Below are 25,515 nucleotides of genomic sequence, written 5' to 3'. Positions count from 1 at the left end.
TAGTGAAAGATCAATTTAATTCATATTCACAGTAAAGGTGGATAAAGGATTCTAACAGAAATAGTGTTTGAGAGTCTGTAACTTATGTTAAGTTGCTCTCTTATTACCTACTATGAATGTTTTTTATAGGAATAATATAAACAAGCCCGTTTAGGAAAAAAGAAACCAAAAGAAGCCTGAAGTAAAGAGTATTAGGTAGCAATTAAATCCATCTTTCTGACTAAAAGGCAAGTCAGGGGACAGCTATCACTAAAACCATCCTATGCAGATACTTCCGTCTAATACTGGTTTTCTTAAGACTTTATGCCATTTAAAAAATAAAAAATAAATCTACATGTATGGCCAAAGGCTTGGGCATGTCACTTCTCAAACTAATCTGCCATACCTGAGGTTAAATGCATATGGTAACCTTTGTAGCGTATGTGTTAATACACAAAAAGTATATATATTCCAGTTACTATTTGGCCTCAGTTGTATCTGCATACATGCTTATGAATTTATTTGTTCAGTCTTTTTTTTTTTTTGTATTGAACCATGGCAACTTTTGGTTAAGTATAAATGAAACAATGAAGTTGTCTTCAGGTTGGACACTTGCCAGCATAGATTAGTTTTATGGCTTATTATCACTGGCTATACTATGTTTATGGTATTACAGCTGTTGTATAACTGTTTCATCTTTTCATAAATAAGATACTCATTTCCTGGGTTTAAAGTAACTGGTGGCAAAGATACCAGAATCTAATTTGGCTAGAAGTCAGCTTGCTAAAACAAGTGATAAAATGAATGTGCTGTGGGCTTTATTCGCATTGGTGAGTATAATCTTTAATCACCTTAAAAAATATGAGCAATAAGTAGAAAATAAAACACTAAGCAAAAGTCTTTGGTTTGGCTGCCATTCTTCAGCCTTAGAAATGAGATCAATGAGGGTCTTAGGAAAGAAAATAAATGAATCTTCTCTGCCCCTTGAAATGTTCTGCTCATCTTTTATTACTTGGTAGTAGGAAGGAATAGAAATCTTCAATTCATTGGTTAATTAGAAAGATTTAGATGAAGTATTTTGTCAATATGTAAATATCGTTTGGAGAGGGAGAGATTGTTTCAGTTCTCATTTGAAATGGGACAGTTGAGATAGCCACTCTGTAAATCTCCAGGTAATCAACTGCAAGAGAATTAAACCCACAAATTCAATAATGCTAATGACTCCTCTTTACAATTATTTTTCAGCTTAGACATTTATTGGAGTAATTCTGAGCCCCAACTTGTCTTCCATCTATTCTTACCCTATCTGCTAACACTAAAATCACACAGAAGAGCACTCGTACAAGCAGGAGATCCTCTTCTCCTCATGGCAGATCATAAGAGGTCTTTTACCCACCTCCGTCAGTTTCCCCAGCGCTGGTAAATCCCTGCTGTTGTTTGCGTGACCGTTCCCAGAGCGGCACAGCTGCCGAGGCAGGTGCTCATCCTCCACCTCTGGAACTGAGATGCAATCACTTACATGGCCTGTGCTGGATGTATGCTGCATCCCAAAACGTTTTGAATGTCTAGATCTATTTATAAGGCAGGATTAAACCTTGCAGTTATTTTGTCCTTCCAAAGGACAGTTACTGACTTCAGAACATAGAGACAGAAGGATTCTCTCCCCATTATTGCTCACATTTTTAATTTCTTATTCACAGTGGATTTTATTCGTACTTCATTCATGCCAACACAATTTGTCTGTGTTGTTTAAGGGAGAAGTTTGAGAGAGAAATAAAATGAATACTTTGCTTCAATAAGTATGAAAAAAAAAAAAGAAGATAATTTACAAAGAAAACAGAGAAGATCAAGCATTAGTCTTGTAATTCCATCCACTTCAGTGGGAATTGAGAATATTCAGCTCTGGCCAAGTTTCAGAAAAGGCAGTGGAAGTGACTCTGCTCACTTAATAAGCTTTGAATTGTGCTGTGTAGATTTAACAGTAGCTGATGCATAGCTGCTTTACAGAATAGACAGCCTAGGGAAAGAGATAATTAACATTTTTGGATGAAGCCTATTTTGTGCCATTTGAGAAGTGTCAGTGTATCTACCTAGCAGAAATGTTTTGGAAATCAGATGTTCTTTGTCTGCCATTAGTTCCATTGAAATATCAGTTGAAAATTAGAACACAAATGTTTTTGAGAGGAAGACATCACAGAAAATAAAGCGAGTTTCAAAACTATAACACTTTAGAAGTAAGCATACTTTCACCTCGCTTGTGTATTAGCTTCAGCCATCCTGTGTTTGGAACTATAAGACTGTTTCTGTATGTGAAGACCTGTGAACGGCAGATTCAGGTTGAAGGAGGGAAGACTGCTAGCCAGGGTTAAGTGAGAAGTTGTCGTCAATAACGTAGGAAATAAAAAATGAAACACTGTAAAACATCACCCGGTATTTCACAGTTGTGTTAGGGAAAAATGTTTTTCTATAGAAATCTTTAATAAAGTGAAAATGTGTGTCAGAAAAGGGTTGTACCTTTTAGCAATGTCTTTCTGCATACAGTATAGATCCAGAGAAGACACTTACAAGTTTCACTTATAAGCCTCATGATTTACGAAGAGTGTAGAAAATATAACAAAAAAGATTAATTCCCTGAATATTAAAATCAGTGGGACTGGGAAATGTTTTGTCCGATATTCAGATGTGTATAAATATCACAGTGTAGGCAGTGACTAATACAATGTACTCTAAGAAATGGTTCTTTCAAGTTTACTGAATGACTGAAGGGTTCCGTGTTTGGTTACTTACTAGCAAAACGCCCAAAATCTGAAATCTGACAGCCAAACTGCATTTTAGAAGTATTATTCTCCCTGAGTAGTGGTATTGGCTTCCATGAGAGTTTCGGTAGAAGGGAAAGATATGGCAGAGCAAGGCAAATTCTGATTCCGAGCAATAATCACTGGTTGTTAAGACACACAGTTGGAAATTTATCTACCACATACAAAACTGTGATAGAGAGAAAATGTGGCCTTGAGAATTAGCATTTTCGGTGTTGTCTTAATTCACAGACAGCAGGAGACGTGATCATTTTTATTTTTCATTCAGAAAGTATTTGTTTATGAAATGGCAAAATAATGTGAATACACAGTTGCCAGGAGGAGGAAAGATATGGGTAATGTATCTTTTCTGCCTTGGCTTGATTCAGGGACATCTGTGACTTCATAGACAGATCAGCCTTCGAAAAAAATCTCCTGTAATAGCTTTGCAGCACCCTCTTACCATGTTCCTTGATAACAGCATATGTGTGAAAATCATAGTCTGCTTTTTTTTTTAGTTATAAAGATGAAAAGTCATTTAGAAAAATATGAAAATATCACTGTAAATTTCAGTACTTAAATACTACCCAATAACTCTGCTTCAACGCACATATATTTCCATATATGCATACTCTGAAGCCTGTGACTAATCATATTGAACTCAATGGTATGTTTATGGGATTAAGGCCTCTCTTTGCATCTGGGAATTTGAATTATTCTAGAAATAATTTGATAATTTTTCCTTCTTAAGCTGTATGCAAATTTTTTACATGCTCCTGAGTCATTATGTGTAGGAATAAAAAAAGTAATAGAGGTAATCCACAATTTATGAGCCTTTGGAACACTTGAGGGAGTTCCCCCTCTATTTACTGCAGAAACAGCTGTCATTCAGCTGTGAGATTTGGAGCTGTGGAAACTGTGGAGGAAAGGAAAAATATTATTTCCCAGTATATTTTAAAAAAAGACACTTTAGATCGAAATTCCTAGCCGAGTTTCTTGATTCCTGATGTCCTGAGAGAGTTATTTTCAAATTAATTGTAATATGCAAACATATTGCTTGTACATGATAGTGATTTATGGTAATTGGAATACTGATGGGAAAAAATTCTTTTAGACTATTTAATGAGCACCTGTGAAATTATGGAATGCATGCACGAGCATCCCGAGTATTTGCCCGAGAGATTTTCTTTCCACAGCTGTGAGATTTGGGAATCATTATTTAGATACAAATTGAGAGCCTCTTGCAAAAGGCAAGCAGGTACCTGGTACCAGTTCATGGGACAACCGATGTAAATAATTGCTCAACAGTGTAAATAAGGAGTTTATAATCTGGCTGTATTTTATTATTTATTAGTACGTATTGCAATTTATTGGTCTTGTTTCAAATGGTGAAGTTAAAAGTAAAATGAGTTTCTTTTTAGAATAAGGAAGAAATACAGCACCATATGTTGTGCCAATGGAGCTCTGTCTGATATAGTGCTAATACATTCCACTCAAGGCCTCAAGACATTTTACAACATTTTTAGCACCAATTTCTGCAGTAATGACTAACTTCTGCAGGACAGAAAATTACATTCCTTGGGAGGATATGAAATGATCAAGAAAGGAAAGAGCCGACATTATCCAAGAAGCTATCGAGTTAGCAGATTTTAATGCCAGAACAATTAATATGCTATGAGAAATAAATCAACTGGAACAATATGTAATAAGCAGAAAACATTCTTGTGGTCTTTTTGTAATATTGAAAATTTAAACACTACATGTCAGCAGATAGTGTGTGCTAGTTTCTATGAAAACATGGATTTTCACCTGTATGTTTTTTTGGCTGATAACTGATTCTGGTATCGGTGGGAGGAATTATGAGCCCAGACTATAAAAGGAAAGACTAAAACAAAGCTCACTGAAATGCCTAAAGTAAAGCCTCCTGTAATCAATCAGTTTCTTGACTTTGGCAGTATTTTAATCAATGTTTTAATGTGAGGAACCACTGTATATAAAGATGAATGGGTAAGGTGACACTAGAATAGGGGCGGGGGGGATTGTTGTGGGTTGTTATTTTGGTTTTTTTTTTTTTCTTTTTAGCAATTCAGATTTTTTTAAAAAGACTGTGAAAGTGTGTTTTTGTAATTACTTTTGTGTAATTTTTTTCTTATACTTGAATTATCCTGTGCCTGTTTTACAAATGGGTAAACTAAGACAAGTAGCAGTTGAACCCACAGTCAAACAGAAAACTCTCCGGTTTTATTTATGTATTCATTTTTTTGCCCCTGCAAACATTTATGCATAAATGTTCTGTATTTTTAATAGCATTGATTAGCTGGACATATTTGTGTTTTGTTTCACTTGGTGGCCTTTCTCCAGAACAAGGATCTGATAATCTCTAAGACCAAGGTCTAACACACTCAATTCCAAAGGAGTCTTCTCAGCTGAAGCTCAATCAGGAAAGATCCTGATCATACTTCACTTCTGCTCATTTCCGAAGGTGTTGTTTATACTTTGTTTAAGGCTTGGGCCTTAAAATGGACGCAGTTTATGTTGCTTGGAAGTGTGACTGTGGCTTCACAATGGTGAAGGTAACAAATATTTTCAGGACCGCTCCCCCTGGCCCTTCAAGCTCCATGGTTGCTTGAACAAAATTAACCTAAAGGTGAATGCAGGTCCTTTCCAACCATGAAGATTCTGTGATTATGATTAAGCTTATTTAATATACTGGCCTACAACATTAACAGTATCTTTTTTTTTTCTTTTTCTATTTGTTCTGATAATGAAGGGATCATCTAAGTGCTGCAGGTCATATCTGTGTTCTTAAAGATGCTTTCATGTATGAAAGTCCGACTGAAATAGCAAATCTAACCTCCACAGACAAGTTTGATGCAGCCCTGGCCATTCATCTTTATAAAGCAGGCAGACTTCTGCAAGGTAATCCCCTTTCTATTTTGCAATAAATATACATCTTACAAAGAGAAAAGAATGAATACAAACAGTTATAAATGGCTATAAGTGTATAAACCCACATGTAATGTAATTATTCTGTTTTTCCACTTCAACAAATGTTCAGAAATGCTGAAAATCTTTCTCTGTGGGAGACCTGATCCAGAGAGGAGAGAACTAAATAAATGAACTTTTAAAGCACATAGTGCATTTCATAATTAAGTACTTTAACTACATTAAGATAAGAGCATTATATTAACATTAAGATACTTTCAGCAAATGTGTTCTTTCAGAGGACAATGGCTTGGCTAAGTATAGCTGAGGTCAAACAGAAGAAAGCAGAGAGGCTAATTTGATTTTTCTGCTCAAAAATGAGTCAGGGTTTTCTGGACATGCAATAACTTTGAGATGTCATTCATGACAGCTAAACTGTAGGAGACAGGATGCTTTCAGAAAAATAATAAAATTTTTCTATTGTTTCTAGCCATGTAGAACAAAATTTTAGCCTGCCATTAATGATACACCAGATGCACTGGCTTTCAAAATTACAGACATTGTCACCTACTGAAATTGCAAGTGTGCATCCGTTTTTGAGATCGCATTCGTATTGTACAAATATATTCACTTGGACAAAAGTACATAATTTGATACTTTCATCAGATCTCAGTATAAGTTGTGTTGTGCTAGTTTTCAGACTTCAGAAGTCCCCCCACAATTTGTGCCGGTGGGTTTTCAGAAAGCCCAAATTATTGTCTGGCACGCTGGTGTGTCTTTTGTTACAATGGAGCTCTGGTTTCAGTAGGGATCCTAGAATACAAATAAATAATTCTGTAAGGTGATCTCTGCTAACATATGCATTAAGACTTCTCTTGTTGGAATATAGAGATGATTGTTTTTGTGACAAGATCCGGAATTGGTTTGGACAAGGCTTATGGAAGTTCTTAGAACTATCTCTTTTTTTTTGCAAAGTAACAAAATATAAGGTTGGATTTTAAATGTTTACTGTCAAACTTTATTGCATTTTTGACTTGCATAGCATTGCCCAAATGCTGTTGCGATAAGATTTTCAAAATTCCACAAATCCTACAAAGCCTGATGCTTGAATGGTTTACAAAAGCTCAGTAATTTAAATATGTCAGTCACACTGTTCCGAAAACCATCTGCAATAACTGAATAAAAAATGAAACAGAAATCTATGAAAAGCAAGACAGTAAGTGGTATGATTCCTGGTATGATCCTAGTCAAAGTGTAAAAGTTATTGTAGACTTCTTGAAAGGAAAAAGTGATTCAGAAGACATTCCTGATTCTTGTAACATTTAATCTTTCCATATCCCTTATTAAGAAATACCTTAAAGAAATTTATCCATTACAGTCATACTACCATTATTACCCTACTAGCAAACTTTTGTACCTCATCTTGGAAACTTTGTTTACATGATTGGGGATGTATGATCAACACATGTAATAGATGACATAATAGTTATTTACTTTTTTATTTATTAGAAAGGCAATATATATTTTATATTGTATTACAGAAACTCAGTCTCTTGAAGATTAGTGTGGTGGTGCTTTGATAGTGCACATTAATTCTCTTCACAAACATTAGAGTATAATATTTAAAAATGCCAAGGAAAGTCTTTAAGTAGCCAGAATGGCAATTGGTCTTTAATTCTTTTTGTTTGTTCTTTCATGTAGCAATGAGCAAATTAGCAATGCTAATAAATCCTCATCTTACAGCTCACTTAATTTTCAAATACAAATGTGAACCATATAGTATGTTTTCTATCTTTATCAACATATTTATTTCGTTCCCCATTTGCTTTAACGTTTCCGTATTTGCTTGGTTTTAACCATGAATTTTGATTAACCTATAATTTCCCCTCCACCCCCTAAGCCACTATGGGTCGCTGTAGAAAGTGTCACCAATAGTTTCCACAGCGATGAACGTTCAAGGTCAGTTACATTATCTCTCAAAAGGACAACCTTCCATCAACACAATAACTTCTCGTGCCCTGCTCTTCGGTCAGTGCTGAAGACAGTGTTGTCTACTGAGTCCTTGATCCCTCTCCCCTTCCATCTGACAGCAAAATGGAAAAAACAAAGCATATTTTCTGCCTTTCTTGATACACAGTGTGTAGTGGCAGTACAGCCTAACTGCTTATTCTTCTTCACAGTCGGAGAAAACCTTGGTTTCATCTGTTACAGCTAACACAAATCTGCAAAATCCATGAAATTGGTCACCTTAATGGCAGTTTTTTTAGGCTGTCTTACTAGAGATTGTTTCTTTTGCAAAACTGCAGTCCCATTTGGAATTTAAAACTATGTTCTGCATGTAGTAATTAGCCACCACGTCTGTTATTTGTTAGCTTAATGTGGTGTAAAACTGACCACTTAATTGTTTTCAGTGTTGAAACAATCAACAGTAAACATTATTGTCTGCTATCTTGATTAGTTTAAGGGCAGAACGTTATTGGTAACTTGTCAGTTACTAAAAATAACCTGACTCCAAGAAAAGAAATACTATTAGAAAGGAATCTTACACTACTATTGGCTTTTTTTAATTTTTCTTTAAGTAGCCTTTGGCCTCGTCTTCGTAAGTCCAGCCACTGTTAGCGTGGAAGTGCTATTCTACCCTGTTTGGGTGACTTTAGCCTTATGCAAATATGAATTTATTGTGGTGCTGTGTGTCAAAACTAGGCTTGTACCAGACTGCAGACAACACTAGGATATATATGCTGTTATTGATACTCAAAAATTTGAATGTTGAATAGGTCTTGTGTACAGACTGTCCCACAGCCAACATGACTTCCTCTGCTCTTACTGTTCTGAGCACTGTAAGGCATCCTAAAACAACTTTCATCACTTGGGTGATCACAGAAGATCTCGGAGCAACCAATTATAAACACAGATCCATCTTTTGGGATGGAATTAGGCAAAACAATTGTGTTATTGCAGGTTCACATATGCTGCCTTACTTAATTCAGTGACCTTGTCCGGTGGTGTGGGTCTATCTACGTGTTTTGTAGCAGTAGAACTGGCTTTGGAAGTCAATATTTAAAGAAAAAAAAAAAGAAACAAAAATATTTTCAGTAACCAACTTTGCAGGATGGTCACCCAAACCACTGTATCGGAATGCTTGATGGGACAGTGAATGAGTGGCTGAAGCTAGGTACCTGGGACCAAACTTTGCAATAATGCATCTTATTAAAATGTTAATAACATTTAAAATATATATGCTGTTTGGTGGGCTGGCAAGTGTAGAAACTAATTGATTGTTTTTACTAAGCATGGAAAAGGCAAAGAAAAATCTCAAAGCTACACAACAGACTGACATGCTCTGAAAGCACAAAGCCAAAAACATAAAAATTCAAGTTTCTCCAGGTTCCTTTTTCAAAGGCTTTTGCTTACATATGTGATACAGTATTATCAATATACTTTTTCATTCTTATGTTCCTCTTCTAGTCATTGCCTTGACATGCTGGTGAGCTTCTCATCATAGTCATTGCTTTGCAGGTAGCAGAATTCCTTTTGGAATCATCTTTGGTGGGACAGATGTAAATGAAGATATCAAATGTGAAGAGAAACATCGAGTAATGGGAGCAGTGCTAGAAGAAGCCAGGTAAAAGCATACGTGGAAGGTTTATGACAGGAAATTGCATTTTTGTAATGGCAGATCTTTTAGGAACTGTTCCATAAACGCTTGGAGTCGCTGGAAGATGTGTAGCCCAGCAGACAAATGATAGACTACTTGAAATCCCTATCAGCTCTACGTATTATTTTATGATTCAGTATTGGAAGTAGAAATGGTTTCTTCATAAAATGTCGTCTGTATGCAGTCTATCCATTTTATATTTCCTCTGTTACAATCCTTTCGTCGTATTTGTCCACGTAAGAGTTCGCAGAGGTATTGCTGAAACTTGGTCTCTTGGGCTGTGAATTTTCAAAAAGACTCAAATCCCATTAAAAGCTAATGAAATCTATTCTCTTGCTAACTAATCCTTCTTGCTAACTAACCCTGTGCTTTGTCTACTGAATCGTAACTGTTTTCTAGAATAATAGGACTATGCATGTGATGAAGATATAAAATACAGAGGCAGGTAAAAGAAATGAGAATAATAGCACGAATGCTTAACCTGGGATTTGGCAGCATACTGCTCTGCAGAATGATCTACTTTATGGGTAGACATTGTAAAGACAGCCTTTGCTGGTTAGTATAACTGTAGACTGTAGCAACTTGATTGTGGTTTATTTGACGTGTTTGTAATGGATACAATTTCATACAATCAAGTTTTAATTTCTTACCAGAATTATTTTAGAGTGTTTGTATTTGCAGAGATTTAGTAAAGAAATGCACATCTAAGTATCTCCAACAACATCCATACAAACCTCATTTGTACAGAACTATCCTGGCCGTGAGATGACTGATTTTGGTATTTAAACAGTGAATCTTTAGTGTTGGAGGTGGTTAATGGTGATTTAGTGGTGGAGGTATGACTATTTAAACAGCAAATCTTTGTTAGCAGTGGAGGTATGAATATTCTCATTAAATCTTACTGTAGTTATATTATTAACCTAAACAAGGTTGGATCCTGTTTGCCAAGGCTCTGTGCCAGAAGTGCTAAATGTTGCTCCAAGTTGTTTTCTTTTAAAACATCTGTTTCTTAGTAAATTCTGGTTTATGTTACATATATTCAAACATATAAAATATTTTGTATTGGAACTAACATATTTTATGCATTAAGTGCTATCTGTACGTACAGACAAAGGTGCCCAGCAGTTTCACTTAAGTAAAACAACAACTACAAACAACTGTCGTTAGTTGTGTTGCATCACAGAATCAAACCCGTTCTCGGAGGCCTCACATCTACCTTGTTGATAGAGTGGCTGATTGAAAAGCAGGTGACTCAAATATAAAGAGCTTTTGTTCTTTTCTCCTGCTAATGTGATATTTTCTCTAGATACTTGAACAAAGAAGCAGAGACTGAAAAAAGTCTTTAAGCAAATTCTCTCAATTTTTTAAGTGAATTGACAAGACAGTATTTTCAGGGTGTTTTAAAGTCCGGAAAAGTTCCAGTGACATATCAGTGTAGTCATCAAATGTAAAAATTTCATCAGAAATCTGAGAAAATGACTAAAAAAGAACAAGGTTTTTACAGCATTTCTCATTGTTTCAACATCCCCAGAAAAGAAGTTTCCTTCTGCTTGGTCTGGAGGTCTGTTGACTTCAACAGTGTTTGATCACGTCCGTGGTGGGCCAATAAACCCTTTTCTTATTGGAAACTAAAGCATTTTATGTATGTAAATCTTCCAATGGATGAAATTAACTTAACAGATAGCTTAAGCCTTATCAAGATAGAGGCTAAGGCTGTCACTTCATGTGCAGCCACCAGTGTAATACCTCAATGGTGGCAGGGATGGCTCTACTGCTACCTCCCTTCCTCTCCTCCTTTCTCTTCCTTGTGGCTGTGTGACCCACCCTTCCTTGTGCCAGCATTGGACCTCTTTCTGAGCAAGTTTAACTCACTAAATGGTGTAAAATTGGCTTTAATTTTCCCCTGGGTTAGTAAGCTGCTACGGCGTGTCACTCAGCCTCATACTGTGACTGGTGACTTGAGTACTCTGAAGAGTCATTGCTCCAGAACTGAGCTCTGCATAAGCAAAAGGGGTCTTTGATGTACCAGGTGTGATAAAATTTAAGCATCTGGAACATCTTATCAAATCCAGTGGTACTGCTTGCATACTTTAGCAGAGCTGAAATATCTTGCTGAGCAGAGCTTGCTCAGGATACCATCTCCATTCATCCCAGCATTCTAGCGAAGACGGATAACTACAGCGGTTCAGATACAGCTGTATGGATTTTGGTTCATGTTAGCAATGAGGAAGTACATGCAGAATCTGCAGCAGGCTTCTATCTTATAGTTTTGTCTTTGCTAATACCACTGTATGTTCTAGCTATTATTAGCTACCTTAATGCTGGCATAGATATGCTATTCTGTCTATAGTGCCCTATAAAATGTGGTAGTTAAAGAGATTTTAAAGACAGCACTTAATCACAATCACTGAAAAATCATTAGGGCATGTTCTTATGTCTTAGTGTGACTTGTAATTGAGAAGCAACTTTGAGAAGCAACTTAAGGCCCCATTCAAGGGAAAATGTATACATTTGTTTACTTTTGTTATCAAATAATCAGAAGTTTTTCTTTAAACACGTCTGAAAGAAGAGGAAAAAATATATCTAATGCATCAGTTAAATTTCAGCACTGTGCTAAATGAAAATTATATAAAAACAGAATCTCTGAGTGTGTCCATTTGATCAGTTCTGTGTTTAAAATATGATTTGTCACAAATATAGCTAATATAGCTTATACAAAACATCTGCTTTACTGAATGTTTTTTTAATGATAATTAAGTTAGGATCTTGAAGTATAGTTTTGTAGCTTGGATTTCCTATGATGTTTCAAAATATATTACTGCATCCTTATGCAGTTCATAATATTTTCTCTGCTACAGGAAAAGTAATTCAATTTTCTAGAAGTTATTCTGAATGGATCTCTTCTCCAGTATTATCACTAGTATTATTCATTACATAGTTATTAAAAGAAACATTGATTTTTTTTTTCTTTATTGATTGCAAGGTTCTAAGCAGAAAGCACCATGAATTGTAGATTACTTGCCCAGTACAATATACCACCACATTCCATAAAGCGAAGTATTGAACACTGTCTAGCTTTATAATGAGTGTTTCATTTTTAATCGAATTCCTCTAAATGGTGGTTGTACTCCTCTAGGGTGTTTTTTTCTATTGAACAGTATTTTGTAGACTTAGGAGCAACAGTTTTTTCTGCTTGTTAATGTGATGTATTGGAAGTATAATTGCAAAAACTGGAAAGGGAGCATGTGCAACTTGACAAAACAAGCATTTGCAAAGGCTTTAATAACCTTAAAGCTGTCAAGTTGCACATGTGAAATTCATTACAGTACCATAAAGCAGATACTACAAAACAAATGTATGGGAATAAGGTTTGTTTCAACAAACAAAAGTAGGAGTTATAATTCAGCATTTATGTAACCTCTAATGAATGATTATGCTTTCATGTCCTCAAATTACAACATAACATCTCCAAATTAAAAGCACTGTTCTGCTTGTGACTTAGCAATGTGTTTCACCTCTAACCATTGAGATATCATAGGATTGGCTCAGGACAGAAACATTGCATGAATTCTATGAAAAAGAAACACCGAATCATAAGTTTAATATGTGATAACCTCTGTTTTATATTCAAGATCTATAAAAGCAATTAAAAAAAGGGAACTTTGCTGAGCAGACACATTATGTCTCATATGAAGGCGGCGTTCAAACATTTCTATTCCACAGGGCTGATAGTCTTCAGAAATGGTCCCATTTGTGGTTCTAGTTAACACTAAAGTTCCATTTGAGAACAGTCAAAGCATGTGTTTATATTTCATCACAACTTAAAAGCTACATTAAAGCCCAGCATGTTCTTAAGATCTCTTCTGAACAGGGATTCTTTGTTAACTCTAACTCCATAAAAATATCTCATGTGACTTCTTGGTATTACACCAAGCTCCCAGTGAGAATAACTTGTTTATCAAGTATGTTTGGAAATTAGATTTCTGTGGCTGAAGTCTCTCTGTAATGAGACGCCCAAAAATGAAAACTGTTCATATCAATGCTGCTTTTAAATGGCCTCTGACAAAACTCTGCTGTTACATGGAATGATAGTGTACTACATGCATTTCTCAAAGGCACATAAATAGAAGTCCAGATGAGCCATTATAAACAGCCATAAGGGAAAAGGTGGAAGTAGGTTTGGGAATAGAATTCTCTTTTCCCTCCCAGATGAAAACTCTAGCCATTAAGTTATTCAAGTACACTTTTGTTTGCTTGTTCTTACTTTGGCTTTATGATTTATATACATTGCAGAGGAGGAGTAGAAGGTGTTTATATACTATTCTACAGTTCATTCATTTAAACACCCTTCTCGTAACAAAAAGTCTTAATCAGAAAACAGTCAAAATGCCCTTCTATCAGTATTATGCTTGCTAGTGTAACGGTCACTTTGCCTGAGACAATGACTGTTGTAGATCTCATTTCTGGGCACCCAGTTCTTCCCTCTTTATTATAAAGGAATATCAGGTATCTAACTCAGCACTGCAAATTTCATCTCCACTGCAGATGCCGAGCATTCAGAGCTACAGACCTGAGTGTCCCAAGTCTGTGTGATTCCAGCATTGAAGCCCAGTCACTTGATCATCTTTCTTCTTTTTTATTTTATTTAATTTTTATATTTCTCCTGAAGAGAGACATTTCTGGAACATTCTCCTGACACATTTTGGTCTCAGATGTTTGTTTCTCATTGCCAGCTTTGACTACTTAGAAATAAGGAGAGAACATTGGGAAAGGTTTTAAAAAAATCCATCTGCTCATTTGAATTAAACTCAGTTGCAATGAGTTGCAAATAGTGGGACTGGATATTGTCAAGTAACAATAGTATGAAACTCACTGGACTTGAGATCCCTTCTTACCTACCCTTCTGGTTGTGAAGAGGGCTATTGCAACTTACACTGCTGTAGAAACATGAAATGCTAACTCACGACTGCAGTTAATCTAGATCAACGGGGGGATGTTCCCATTATAGGGTTTTCTCTTACTTTAAAAAATCCTCACTTTAACTTCCCAAGAGCTCTAAGTTGTAAAGCCTGAAGAGATATCATTTTTTCACCAGTATTTTCTGCTAAAACAAATAGAAAGCCTGCTTTCTGTCTTTGCATCTATAATAATTTTTATAAGCCTCTGCTCTGTGTTCTTATAAAGATTTTTTTTCCTGAAGTACTTTTCTGTTTTTATGTTTAAACAGTTTAAGCAGATGATCCCAACTATTTTTGTCCATTTAACTAGGTTTGCAGTAGCTTTCACGATGAAAATGAAGGAACTGGCAGCGGCAGAGTGGGTATGTTCACATGATGATGGTGATGCTTATAGTATTATCAACTATGCATTCTCCTAAAATGTTTTCTAAATAATGCTATAGAATTGTGATAATCTTCATATTCTCTATTCCTGTTTTTCCTTTCAGAGAAAGCATTTCATATTTATGTACTTCGACAGGTCAAATAGATCTATCTGGCATTTAAAAGCTGTAAGCTGTTTAGTATTTGAAAAGAGTATACGGCAGTTTAGGAAGTGCTTCTCTGTAACATTTAAAACTAATCATTGCTGTTGTTATCGAGTCTCTCCTGATGCCATATGCATATATTGTTTCTTTTTGCATCATTTAATAAACTTTATGTTGCCAAAATTCCACTAAACAGCTTTACTTACAATAAAGAATTTGGAAGAATAATTTGCAAATACTTGTTTTGTCAACAGTAGAAGCAGAATTAACTTCTTAAGGTGAACTGCAGAGCTAAAATTGAAGTTATGCTAAGCCCGGCAATATTTGATATACAGCCCAGTTGACCAGGCCTTGAGTGATAGGTAGCACATAAGTAGCGCTTAACTTTCTTAATACTCATCTCTCCTTATGAAAATAAAACAAAACACACCCTGCTGAATGATACATGGAAAAATACTGAATGAAATTATTTTCGTCCAACGGTATAGTAGTTAAATACATTTGGTAATGTATTTTAAGGAGATATTTAGCCAGCAAAGAACTGGCAGTACTAATGGTTGGTTGTCTTTCTCTTCATTTAGTAGGTACTATTGCATTTGCTGTATTGCAAGTCTACTTCAGACATGCAGTGCAATTATTTTTAGTATCTGATGCTCCTACTTGAATATAGACTGGGTCAACCCTTAGGTGGTTGAGTTGATGGCACAGTACCAGCAGAGAAAACTGAGACAAATCCTTGAAGTAGGCAGTCCTCAATCCTGGTTTCTGAAGAGCAGCGTAAGACAATAAAGAGCTGCCAGTCGTTTGAGTACAAGGAGTGCTTTTGGATAGTGTCAGGCTGCGCTGGTAACCTGTGGAAATCTCCACGCCAGGCAGCAGGGCTTGCTGCTCCAGCGTGATGGCCCAACTGATTTCCTGTGCAAGGTCAGTTTTCAGGCTAACGTGTTGGCTAAAGGCTTGCACTGGATTGCAGAGAGCTGCATTGGGCACCAGATCCAGCAGAGGGTAAGCAGTAACTTTTTGGCAGCCAGTAAGGGGTAACATACTGGGATAAAAAGACCAAGATAGGACCCCCCTCTTCCAGCTGCAGTGAACTGTTAGCTCCACTCACCTCATATTGTCAAACATCAGCTGAAGTTGAACAATAAATGCAAGAAGTAGAAACTAGCTGCTTGGTATCCCGACAGTTCTAATTTGCATCATAATATGATCATTAACACACCCTTGCCTAAAAAAAAAAATCACATAGACGTGGAGCTTGCGCAACAGAACAATTTAATATGCAATACTTTGTTTCAGCATGAATTGATTTTTTTTTTTTTAATCTACTTTCGTTAAAAGGATACATGAGCAGACATAGGAGCTGGTATTTACATTGCAAATATAGCTTGATTTTAATAGTTACTACAATGAGCTTCATGATGAATAAACGTGAAAGGGCTGAAAGATCTTCTGCAAGGAAAAGACAAAAGTAAGAGTATAAGAAGCAGAAATGAACTTTGAAATCCTTTTGAAATCAGCACCTCAAATGTTTTTAAGTACTTAACTTTGATGGATTTTACCTCAACACCTTTGTGCTCCAGGCCTATGGGACTCACTCAGTGTTTTGGAGAAGGTCTGTGTCAGACAGAGAATTGGAGGCAAGTCTGTGAAGTCCTAAACTGAAATACCACCTGCTGACCTGTGTATTAAATGCTGGGGGTTTTAGTTTTTTTTTACAGCTGTATTTTCATATAAAGGGTGAGAGCAAATGTAACACATTTACTTTCAAACAGTGAAGAATATGAATACATCTTTCCATACCTAGGTCATAGAATATTAACACTCTACATATTAACTGACATTAATGTGAACTGCATATTCCTCTAACGTGTGCTTTATTAGTGAGACAGTCAATTAGGAATTTAAATTATGAATATGGAAGCAATTGCACTGTGCTCAAGGGCTGTATCTTCCAACAAATTCTTTTCTATTGCATTGGATAAATTATCTTTAATTATGAAATACATAATGCAGCATTTGTAATAATTTATTCCAAGTGAGTTTGAAATACTGTAAAGATCTTGTGCTTACAGTCAGTGTTTTATTTCAGCAGTGTAAAACCGGTGCATAAGAATTACTTAGCCCAGTTTTATTAGCATTCAATTTCATTTTTCCATTCTCCTCAAGACCATTTAAAATAAAGAACATAACAGAAAATTGATCTATAAAGTGTGAATACATCTGTATGCCCCGTTACACAGTATTCCTGCTATTTTCTTCTTGATGATCCAAGCCCTGGCAGGATTATATTTACTCACCGTAAGCCATTAAAGGTCCAGCAGAGCATGAAACCAGATGCTTAACTTAAGCTTATTTTTGAAACTTAGTGGTTTTAGGGAACTAAAAGCCTATCTTCACCCACCAGAGTTTGAGGCAGAACTCTACAGCATGGCAGCTCTGGAGGCAAGGCTGGCTTAAGCTGCCCTCTGCCCCATCTGCTTTTTGCCACCTTCTGTTTTGTTGCATCTATGTCCTGGCGCTGAACTTCAGCTATCCCACTTGTCCTGGCAATTTAAATTCTGAAGTTGGCCTCCAGCTTGCCATGCTGTTTCCATTGTTTGCAAGGCTTTTTTTAGGATTAGAAGATCCAATATAATTTAAAATGCTGCTTATTTGTAGGTAAGAGAAGGAACAACAAATGTTAGGTAATAAAATAACCTATTAAACCATTTTTTCTTATTTTTAAATGCTTTGAACACAAAAGTTCTTATAGCTTTTGAAAGATAAAGTCCACAGAATATCCTTAGTCTTCCACTGTAGCGTAAACATTGTTCTTTTCCCTCACTTAATTTATGTGTGGATTTGCTGTTTGTTCATGTAGTTTTTGTGACTTAGTTAATTCACTGATTCTCAGAAACCGCCTCTTTCCCATCTGTGAACCTCTTGTTGATTAGTCACTTTTTTTATAACCTCTTCTCTGTCCATTTCTTTTTCCAGTTCATTTTCAATAACTAAAATAGGCTGTTATGACTGGGCAGTGGACTGGAGGGGCAGTCACATAGGAGTGATAGGGAAAACCAAAATGTTCGCAAGTAAAAGAAAAAAAAATTGGCTTCCTTATCTTCTTGTTTCCTGACCCGACTGGCTCAGGAATTGGTTGCTTAATAGGTTGTTTCTGCATTAATTCTCGTTCTAATACAAGTTCTCTTCCTGCCTTCAAGTCATCATCCTGCAGGAGTGATTTCACAGTTTGCTAAGGATGGGGTGGGGTGGGGTGGGAGAGGAGAAGGGAAGACTATTTGCAGCTTAACACGATGCACTGGTGTATGTGATGTTCTGCCTTGGTTAACTCTGGTTACGTTATTCCAACAACTTTCCCCCTTAAGAGGCAAGTCTGCATGGCAGTACGTAGCTTGAAGAGTTGAGCAGTGTATCAGCAGCGTATCCCCCCATTCAAGAGTGGAATGGCTGGAGGGGCAATCTAGCAGTCCTTTTTCCATCTGCACTTTAGAAAGAGCCATGGCAGGCAAATAGCGACTCAGAGAGTCGCAGCCTGCTGGGACTGTGCCTCTCTACGCAATGAAATTGGCACCGAAAAGGAGGCAAGAGAATAGTCTCAAGATAGCGAAGAGTGGTGCTCTAAAGAAGGTTGGTTGTTTCTGGATGCTATGGTGCTAAATTAAGCAATAGCATTAGCGGAACTGCTTGAAAGGTTATAATTTCAAACTGAAACATTCAAGGTTATATTGAGCAAGTCTATTGGAGCTTACACCAGTTGAGCAATACCTCCGTTAGCTCACTCCTTCACAGGCATTGCAGCCGGTGCTTTTAGAACAACTAGGAGCTGCCTGAACACAGGCAGTTGCACAAAACACAGAACACAGCTTTGCACAAAAACTTCAAGCTCAAAAAACTCTGCTTGTTTGTTGGGGAGTGTTGTTGCATTTTTGGTTTTGGTTGTTTTTTCAATGTGGAAAGATCCCAAGAATATTTTCATGGTTTTGGTGAAAAAAATGTATTCCACAAATTCATGGTTGGAGTTATAGAAAAATATAAGAACTTGCTTATTTAATCACTTAAACACCTAGCGTAGTAGCACTTCAGGAGTAACTTTGGAAATGTAGTAATTACCTCTTTCTCCTATAGCTATTTTAAAATAATTTCTTATGCAATTTTTATTTGGAAATATTGTGCAATAACTACTACTGGCCAGTTTTCCTGTATAGACAAGTCTATGTATATTTGACAGCAATTTTTGGAAAGGTTAGAGGTAAATGGGGTTTGTTTCATGCCTGATGTGTTTAAAAATTCTCTTATGGATAAATGTAGACTGTAGTTTCAAAACCAGCTATAACTTTACTTTCAAGTCTAACATTTTTTCAGAACTAGGGCTGTTCTGTAGTTGAAAATCTTTCTATTCTAGGGAAATATTTTAATTTTCCACGCAATAAGCAGGTTAGTGATTATAAGAAAGGACACAGATATAAACTAAAAAATGTGTTTGTACTAACTTGGTAATTGTTTTAATTGCAAAGTTGATTTGTTGGTACTGTAAGTGTTCATAGGAAATGTAATTTACATTGCTGACTTGGCTTTTGGTGTTACTTACATGTATGTTTCTCATAGTCTCTTTTGATTTTTAACAGTCAAAAGAAAATCCTGCTGTTGTGCATTTCATTATACTAGTTGGGTTTTTTGAAGATTGAACTGATCTTTTATGGTGAACTGTGAAAGTTACTTTTCTTCTCCTTCTCTTTAAAGCCAGATGCTAGGAAGAAAATATATGTACAAACTCAAGGTGAGAGTTTTGAAATATCGACTAAGGCATTCAGTTTATTTGCATCATCTGTTTAGTACCTGTGTGTTTATGTGTCTGCCTTCTTTGTCCCGAAAATGGGTATGGGGTTTGAAGTCCTGGCTCCACTGAAGTCGAGCTTTTTGCCATTGACATTAATTAAGGCAGTATTTCAGACTCTTAGCCTAAATTTTCAACTCATTTGGTGCTTTTAAAAAAAAGTTTTCCTAGATGCCTTACAGTAGGAATCTGAAAGATAGGGTAACATATAAGGTAACACCGAACTTTCTCCGGAGCATACGGAAGTTTTGATGACAAATGGTTATTCTCTGAAACTCCAAATTCCTTTAAATGCTTTGAGTTCCGAGCATAATGACACCCAACAAGTATCTAATCCAAAGTATATTACTGAATTGAGTAGTCTAGGGAACACTCAACTCAGCATTTTGGATGTGATTCCTTCAGCTATAGCTCCTGATTTTATTTATTTAAAAATAACTGTCTACAGATTCCAAAACTCATTCTGTCTTGTATATTTCACTTGCAAAGAAAACAAAATTATTTTCAAAACTGTTATTTTGAAATAACTCATTGTGAGGCCTATTTATCCCATATTTAGTCTATATTTAAGTCCCTTGTGAGGTAATGGTTAACTGAGAGATTAAATAAATTAATAAAATAGTTTCATTAGTAAAATAATTAATCTGTAACATAAGGCAAAACAAATAAATTAATATGCAGTTTAAATTAATATTTAATTTTGGTATAAATTTGATTTACTCTCTTTTCCTCATGTTAAGGACTTAGGTCTCAGCTGACCTGTATCTGTTTTGGAATAATATACTCCCCCAGATAATATCATCTCTTATATAAATTTTAAAAGGCCAAATTAAGCATGGTGCAAGTGAGCCTAACTCCCTGTGTTGCTAAAGAAGTTCATACACTGTATTATTGTGCAAAATTTTCAATTGAATTCCAATCTGATGACCACGGAAGGATTGTGCAGACAATCCAGCGTTGTTGGGATGAGAAAAGCTTGAGATGGGAACAGCTGCATATGGAATTCAGCGTCCTTGACAGAACTCCTGTTTTCTTAGGGCAGGACTTCAAGAACCATCGTTCAGCCATCCAGGGACCAATCAAACATGTTATGTTTCTCTTCTTTTTCAACACAGGAATTAAGACTACACCCAGTGAAACATTTGACTGGTACAGATTTCTACAAAATGCAGGTGAAACTCACTTTTTTTCTGTATTCACTATATTTATTCTTAGTAGATGTCAATAATTAAAGAAACTTAAAACCTGTTGTAAGGTTAACTGTTTATGTAATAAAATGACTTAATGATATGAAAAACGAAAAACTGTAATATTAGATTCAGGCAGAATATCGATCAGCTTAGTCTGGTTAGTAAACTACCCAGACTGCCTGCAGATTTCTGGTCTGTCCAGAGCTGAATTGCACCAAAAGATAAAACGGTCATGACATACGGGTCAACGTCCCTTAGAAGGTAACTTAGACCAAAGCACCAACACCTGCGTGTGCTGTGCTTTACAGCTGTGTGGTAGAAACTGTGGATGTTTTCTGCAGAAGGAGCAGGTGAGATGAAGAAGGGAAATATGTGTTGATGTTTTGTTATTTGGTCTTGATCTAGAGCCTGTCTCTGTTTTCACCAAAGTAATGGCACGTAAGGCAGATGACCTAATTTAAAGGCACCTGATCTTGGCAATGCTTTAATTGCTCCAGCTGCCTTTCCCCAAAAGAAGAATTTGTAGGCATTTTACTGCGGTAAAAATAGTTCAATATTATATTCATCAGTCTGATCTCTGATAGTACAGCTGTTCCCTCTGTTACAAATGAGTCCTCACTAGTCAATTGCTTTATCACATCAGTAAATGCATGCCATTATTCAAAACCGGTGTCCAATTTTAAATTGAGCATTGTGAGGTTATTTTTTTCTCAGTAAATCACAGCACACAAGCACAGCACCACTAAGATTAATGATTTTCTGAAGTGAAATGATTTGTCACTTGCTAGCACAGCCTTAGTGTTGATTGGATCTTATGTCCAACCATTTTATGATTAAAAGAGCAGTCAACAGATTGAGGAGGGGGGAGCTCCCCCTGAAGTGCATTTCATCTAATATATTAGAGACAGTTTTTTGCCTAATGTGTACTAATGCAAAAGTGCAAAATAATTCATAATGTACATGAAAAGCAAACTAAAATGTGACTCTAGCATCTGTGCCTGTTAAATAATAACTTGAAAACTGGCATCAGATTATTCGGTATTGTTTTTTCTGACTGTTTCATCTCATTTATCTCACCAGTCTTGTCTCTGTGTCCATCTCTGGTGGCAGCCTGTAATTTCCACTTCTTTTATTATTGCACATGGAGGCAGGTTTTTTGGCCGTACCTTTGTGCTTACCACAGACTAATTAGTAGTTCCCACTGAATTCTTTTTCTGGGGATTTGCAGTTTCAAAGTCTTTTAAATTCTACTAAACTTGGAGCAATCAGTAGAATACCATCAAAAATAGAAGGTAGTTTTGCTCAGAAGAATACAATTTTGATAGTGTAGCCTCACACAATGAAGTGCACTTGAAAAGATCACTAGATTTTATGCAGATAAAGCTGTGCAATCATCTTGTTCGCCTCATGGCATTTATGATCTTTTTTTTTTAAAAAAAGACTTTTTTCCTGAAGTTCTATTCCATATCTAAGGGCATTTAATGATTTTTGAGGGAAATATTTCTCCAGATAACTCTTGCCTGTATCTTTAGCAGTATCTGTGAACATCTGTCAAATTCAGGATTCCCAGGACTGAGCGTAAAGAAACAGCATACGCCCTACAATGCAAATTATAATACATTTGAGGCATCGGTGTTAAACATCCTTGGTGATCAGCCCATACATTGTCAACTTATTCTTTAAAATGAAATAGGCTCTTCAGAATATTTCAAGATGTTTTTTCATACAAGAGACTTCTTATGAATATTCTTTGTACTGTTTTTTTTTCAGTCATAGAAAAGCCTTAACATTTGTCTCACGTTAAATATAACACCAGTACATAAATAGTCTCTTTGAATCAGTGTAATGGCTTCAAAAAGAATTTAATGGTAGATTTAAGTGAGTGGCGGAGTGCATCAAATACATTTTACTGTGGGAGACTTCCCTCCAGCACCTAAGTGTGAATGGTACTAAACCAAAAGCTAAGGAATCCCAGCTTTTTGTACATTTCATTTGATAGTTTGGGTCGCTAACATAAATAGCAATTGCTAATACAAACTGAGGCAGTGCTGTGAAAGGTTTGCTGTTGTTGTTATGGGTGCAGTACAACCTCAGTACAAAAATCATGGAATTAGTGTAGTATTTTTTTTGTAATCCAAACAGCAGACTTGAGAGCTACAGAGGTGATGCTTGTGTAGTATTAGTGTGGTAGCTCCTAGCTGCAGTATTTTCAGTGGCTGGCTGCTAAAACATTTATTGTTTTACTCTACAAAATTGTTTTAATCTACAAAAAAACAGTGCTTTTAAAGTTAATTTGCATTCTGGTTACAGTCAGCTTCACAGAGTTTGTCTTATGTGGATGAGAGACTGTAAGCAACAGTAGTCAAACCAAAAAGCTGAACCAAGTGCAGATTTCAACACAGACTTCAAGAAGACAATGTTTTCAGTATATTTAGTAACTCAGACTATTTGTGGAAATATTACAGCCTTTGTCAGGCTGGAGGTCAGACCAGATGATCAAAAGGTTTTTCTTTGACCTTATGATACAGGAATCTATATACAGCATAAACTCGTTGGCGAGTTTAGATGCCTATCTATAGGCTTGAGAGAGACAATGAAAGTTCAGGCTTTTGCTGTAAATTGATTGACAGTCTAAGTAGATGTGAAAGCTGAGACTGCTCTTCTCTAACAGCTTAGCTCAAGGGTGGAGCATAGCTACTTCAGATCACAGGCAGGCTTGATGTCATTATACCTTGATGAAAGGCTTCTTTTCATTTCAGTGGAATGTGGCTGAAGCTTGTAAGATGTAAACCCTAATAAACACTTAGACATCATGTGATTAGAAGATGGAGATAACTAACAAAGTCTATACTAATGAACTGAGAAGGCTTGTTTACCCAACAGATAAGACTAAAAACTGTTTTCCTGGAAGGTGACATAGAGTCATAGGATCAGATGCTTATTTGCATTATCAGATATACTTTTGTAGTTTGATTTTTCTACTCTCAGATAATTTCTGCTTCATAGCACAGCTATTTTCAGAGCTTGAAAAGTTTACGTAACCTGTCATGACACAGACAGGGTTTTATAGACGCATTATATTTTCCTAAAGCTATGCTGGAAAAAAAGACCCAGATAAGAAAAATTAAATAGTAAAAGTTTGTGCAGATAATAGCTGACCATAGAAATAATGATATGATAGCAGCAGTAAAATGTGTTCCCCAACAGATCTGAAAGCATGGAGCTTTTCTGTTGTATGGTCTGTTAGAAATAATGAGAAACAGGGGAAAAAAAGTATTGCTGGAGAATTTTGCAGTCTAATTCTTCTGGATTAGTAGCCCTGGAAGTTAACAGGTTTATTCTGTTGTCTTCACAGACACATCAGCAACTCTAGCAATTATTCACTATTGAATGTGAATAGCAGTATAAACACTTTGGATATAGTTACTAATAATAAGCATTAATAAATGTTTGAGATCTGCAGGTGGTTAAGTGTTGCTGAAATAAGACCTAATTGGGCTAATAATTGTCTAAGTTCTGTGTCATCAGTGACTTAAATTAAAGAAACTGCCGAGTCGGTATGAAGTGAGATAGCATGTTGAAGCTGTACTGCAGTAGGACACCACCGTGGCAAACAAGCTGGAAACCTTAGCTGATCTGAGCAGTTTGTTCTTAATAGTTGGCTTGTGAAAGAGACACAAAATAAACCTCTTGGTGCAAAGAGGCTAAAAGAGCTAATGTATGGTATTTCTGCTGTGTGTAGGGAGATGAACGTAAAGAATAACTATGAATTGAAAGATTTAGAGTATCAAAAATACATGCCAGATTTGGACAGATTTGTCTATGTTTCAAACTCAAGAAAATAAAATAACCATCTTAAAGACTGAAATCTCAGCAATAAACCTATGGATTTCCTTTTGTGGGATATCAGTTAATACTTGCAGATGCACAGGGGATGGATAGATGAACAATTTTCAAGAGTAGAAGACCTGCTGTGGTTCACAGTGAACAGAAAGAAAAATGAGAAAGGTTATTCACCCTCACTGTCTTGTCATAGCTTAGATCTTGTTTCTGAACAAAAATGGATGACTAAGCCCAAATAATATGGAATTGGTATTTTTCTCTAAAGGTCCATAGAACACAACCGTGAACTTGAAATCAGGGGTTGGAAAATTAATCTTAAAATCTTTGGTCATCCTTGACCTAATATTAATAAGAAATGTTTTGACTGCAGACTGTTTTTTTTATGTTACTGAAAAATCTTTATATCCTAAATTATAATCTATAGGTCCAATATTGATATACTTGATAAAATGTATTTAACCTCTAGTACAAATTGGATTTTAACTTGTAAAGGAATTAACACATTTTAAGAACTTTGGTTTTGTGAGGTTGTTGGTTCAGGTCCAAAATAATAACTTTGAATGAATAATCACATTGTTCCTTATTAAATTTTTTTCCTCTCTAGAGATTTTGAAAACATGCTACAAAAGCACAGTAAAGACTTTTAAATAAGAAAAATATTTCTATTTTCTTTATTTGAGCAAGTGGTGAGAAAATGGCTCACTTAAGATGTTCTCAAACTGCTTCTTTACCTCTCAGCAAGCCAATGCTTGATATTACTCATTCACATAGAGGCCTGCAGCTTTTCAGTAAGATTAAAGATT

At 36.0% G+C, this 25,515-nt stretch overlaps 1 protein-coding gene across 8 annotated transcripts in view; it reads left to right on the top strand.

Annotated features, from left to right (window-relative positions):
* GLT1D1 (glycosyltransferase 1 domain containing 1) overlaps positions 1–25,515 on the top strand; it is a 62,384-nt gene that overhangs the window by 6,095 nt on the left and 30,774 nt on the right. For 4 of the 8 annotated variants that reach the window (XM_074605964.1, XM_074605965.1, XM_074605966.1 and 1 more), the window contains 5 exons: positions 5,545–5,693; positions 9,219–9,324; positions 14,626–14,677; positions 19,586–19,622; positions 20,795–20,851. In XM_074605964.1, coding sequence (XP_074462065.1) covers positions 5,594–5,693; positions 9,219–9,324; positions 14,626–14,677; positions 19,586–19,622; positions 20,795–20,851 — 352 coding nt within the window. In that variant the 5' untranslated portion in view covers positions 5,545–5,593. Of the gene's footprint in view, positions 1–5,544; positions 5,694–9,218; positions 9,325–14,625; positions 14,678–19,585; positions 19,623–20,716; positions 20,852–25,515 lie in introns of all 8 variants that reach the window. The other 4 variants (XM_074605961.1, XM_074605963.1, XM_074605962.1 and 1 more) reach the window with 1 other exon arrangement.

The sequence above is a fragment of the Larus michahellis genome, chromosome 13, assembly GCF_964199755.1.
Source record: "Larus michahellis chromosome 13, bLarMic1.1, whole genome shotgun sequence".
NCBI classification, from domain to species: domain Eukaryota; kingdom Metazoa; phylum Chordata; class Aves; order Charadriiformes; family Laridae; genus Larus; species Larus michahellis.
This window is presented reverse-complemented; position numbering and strand designations above follow the sequence as displayed.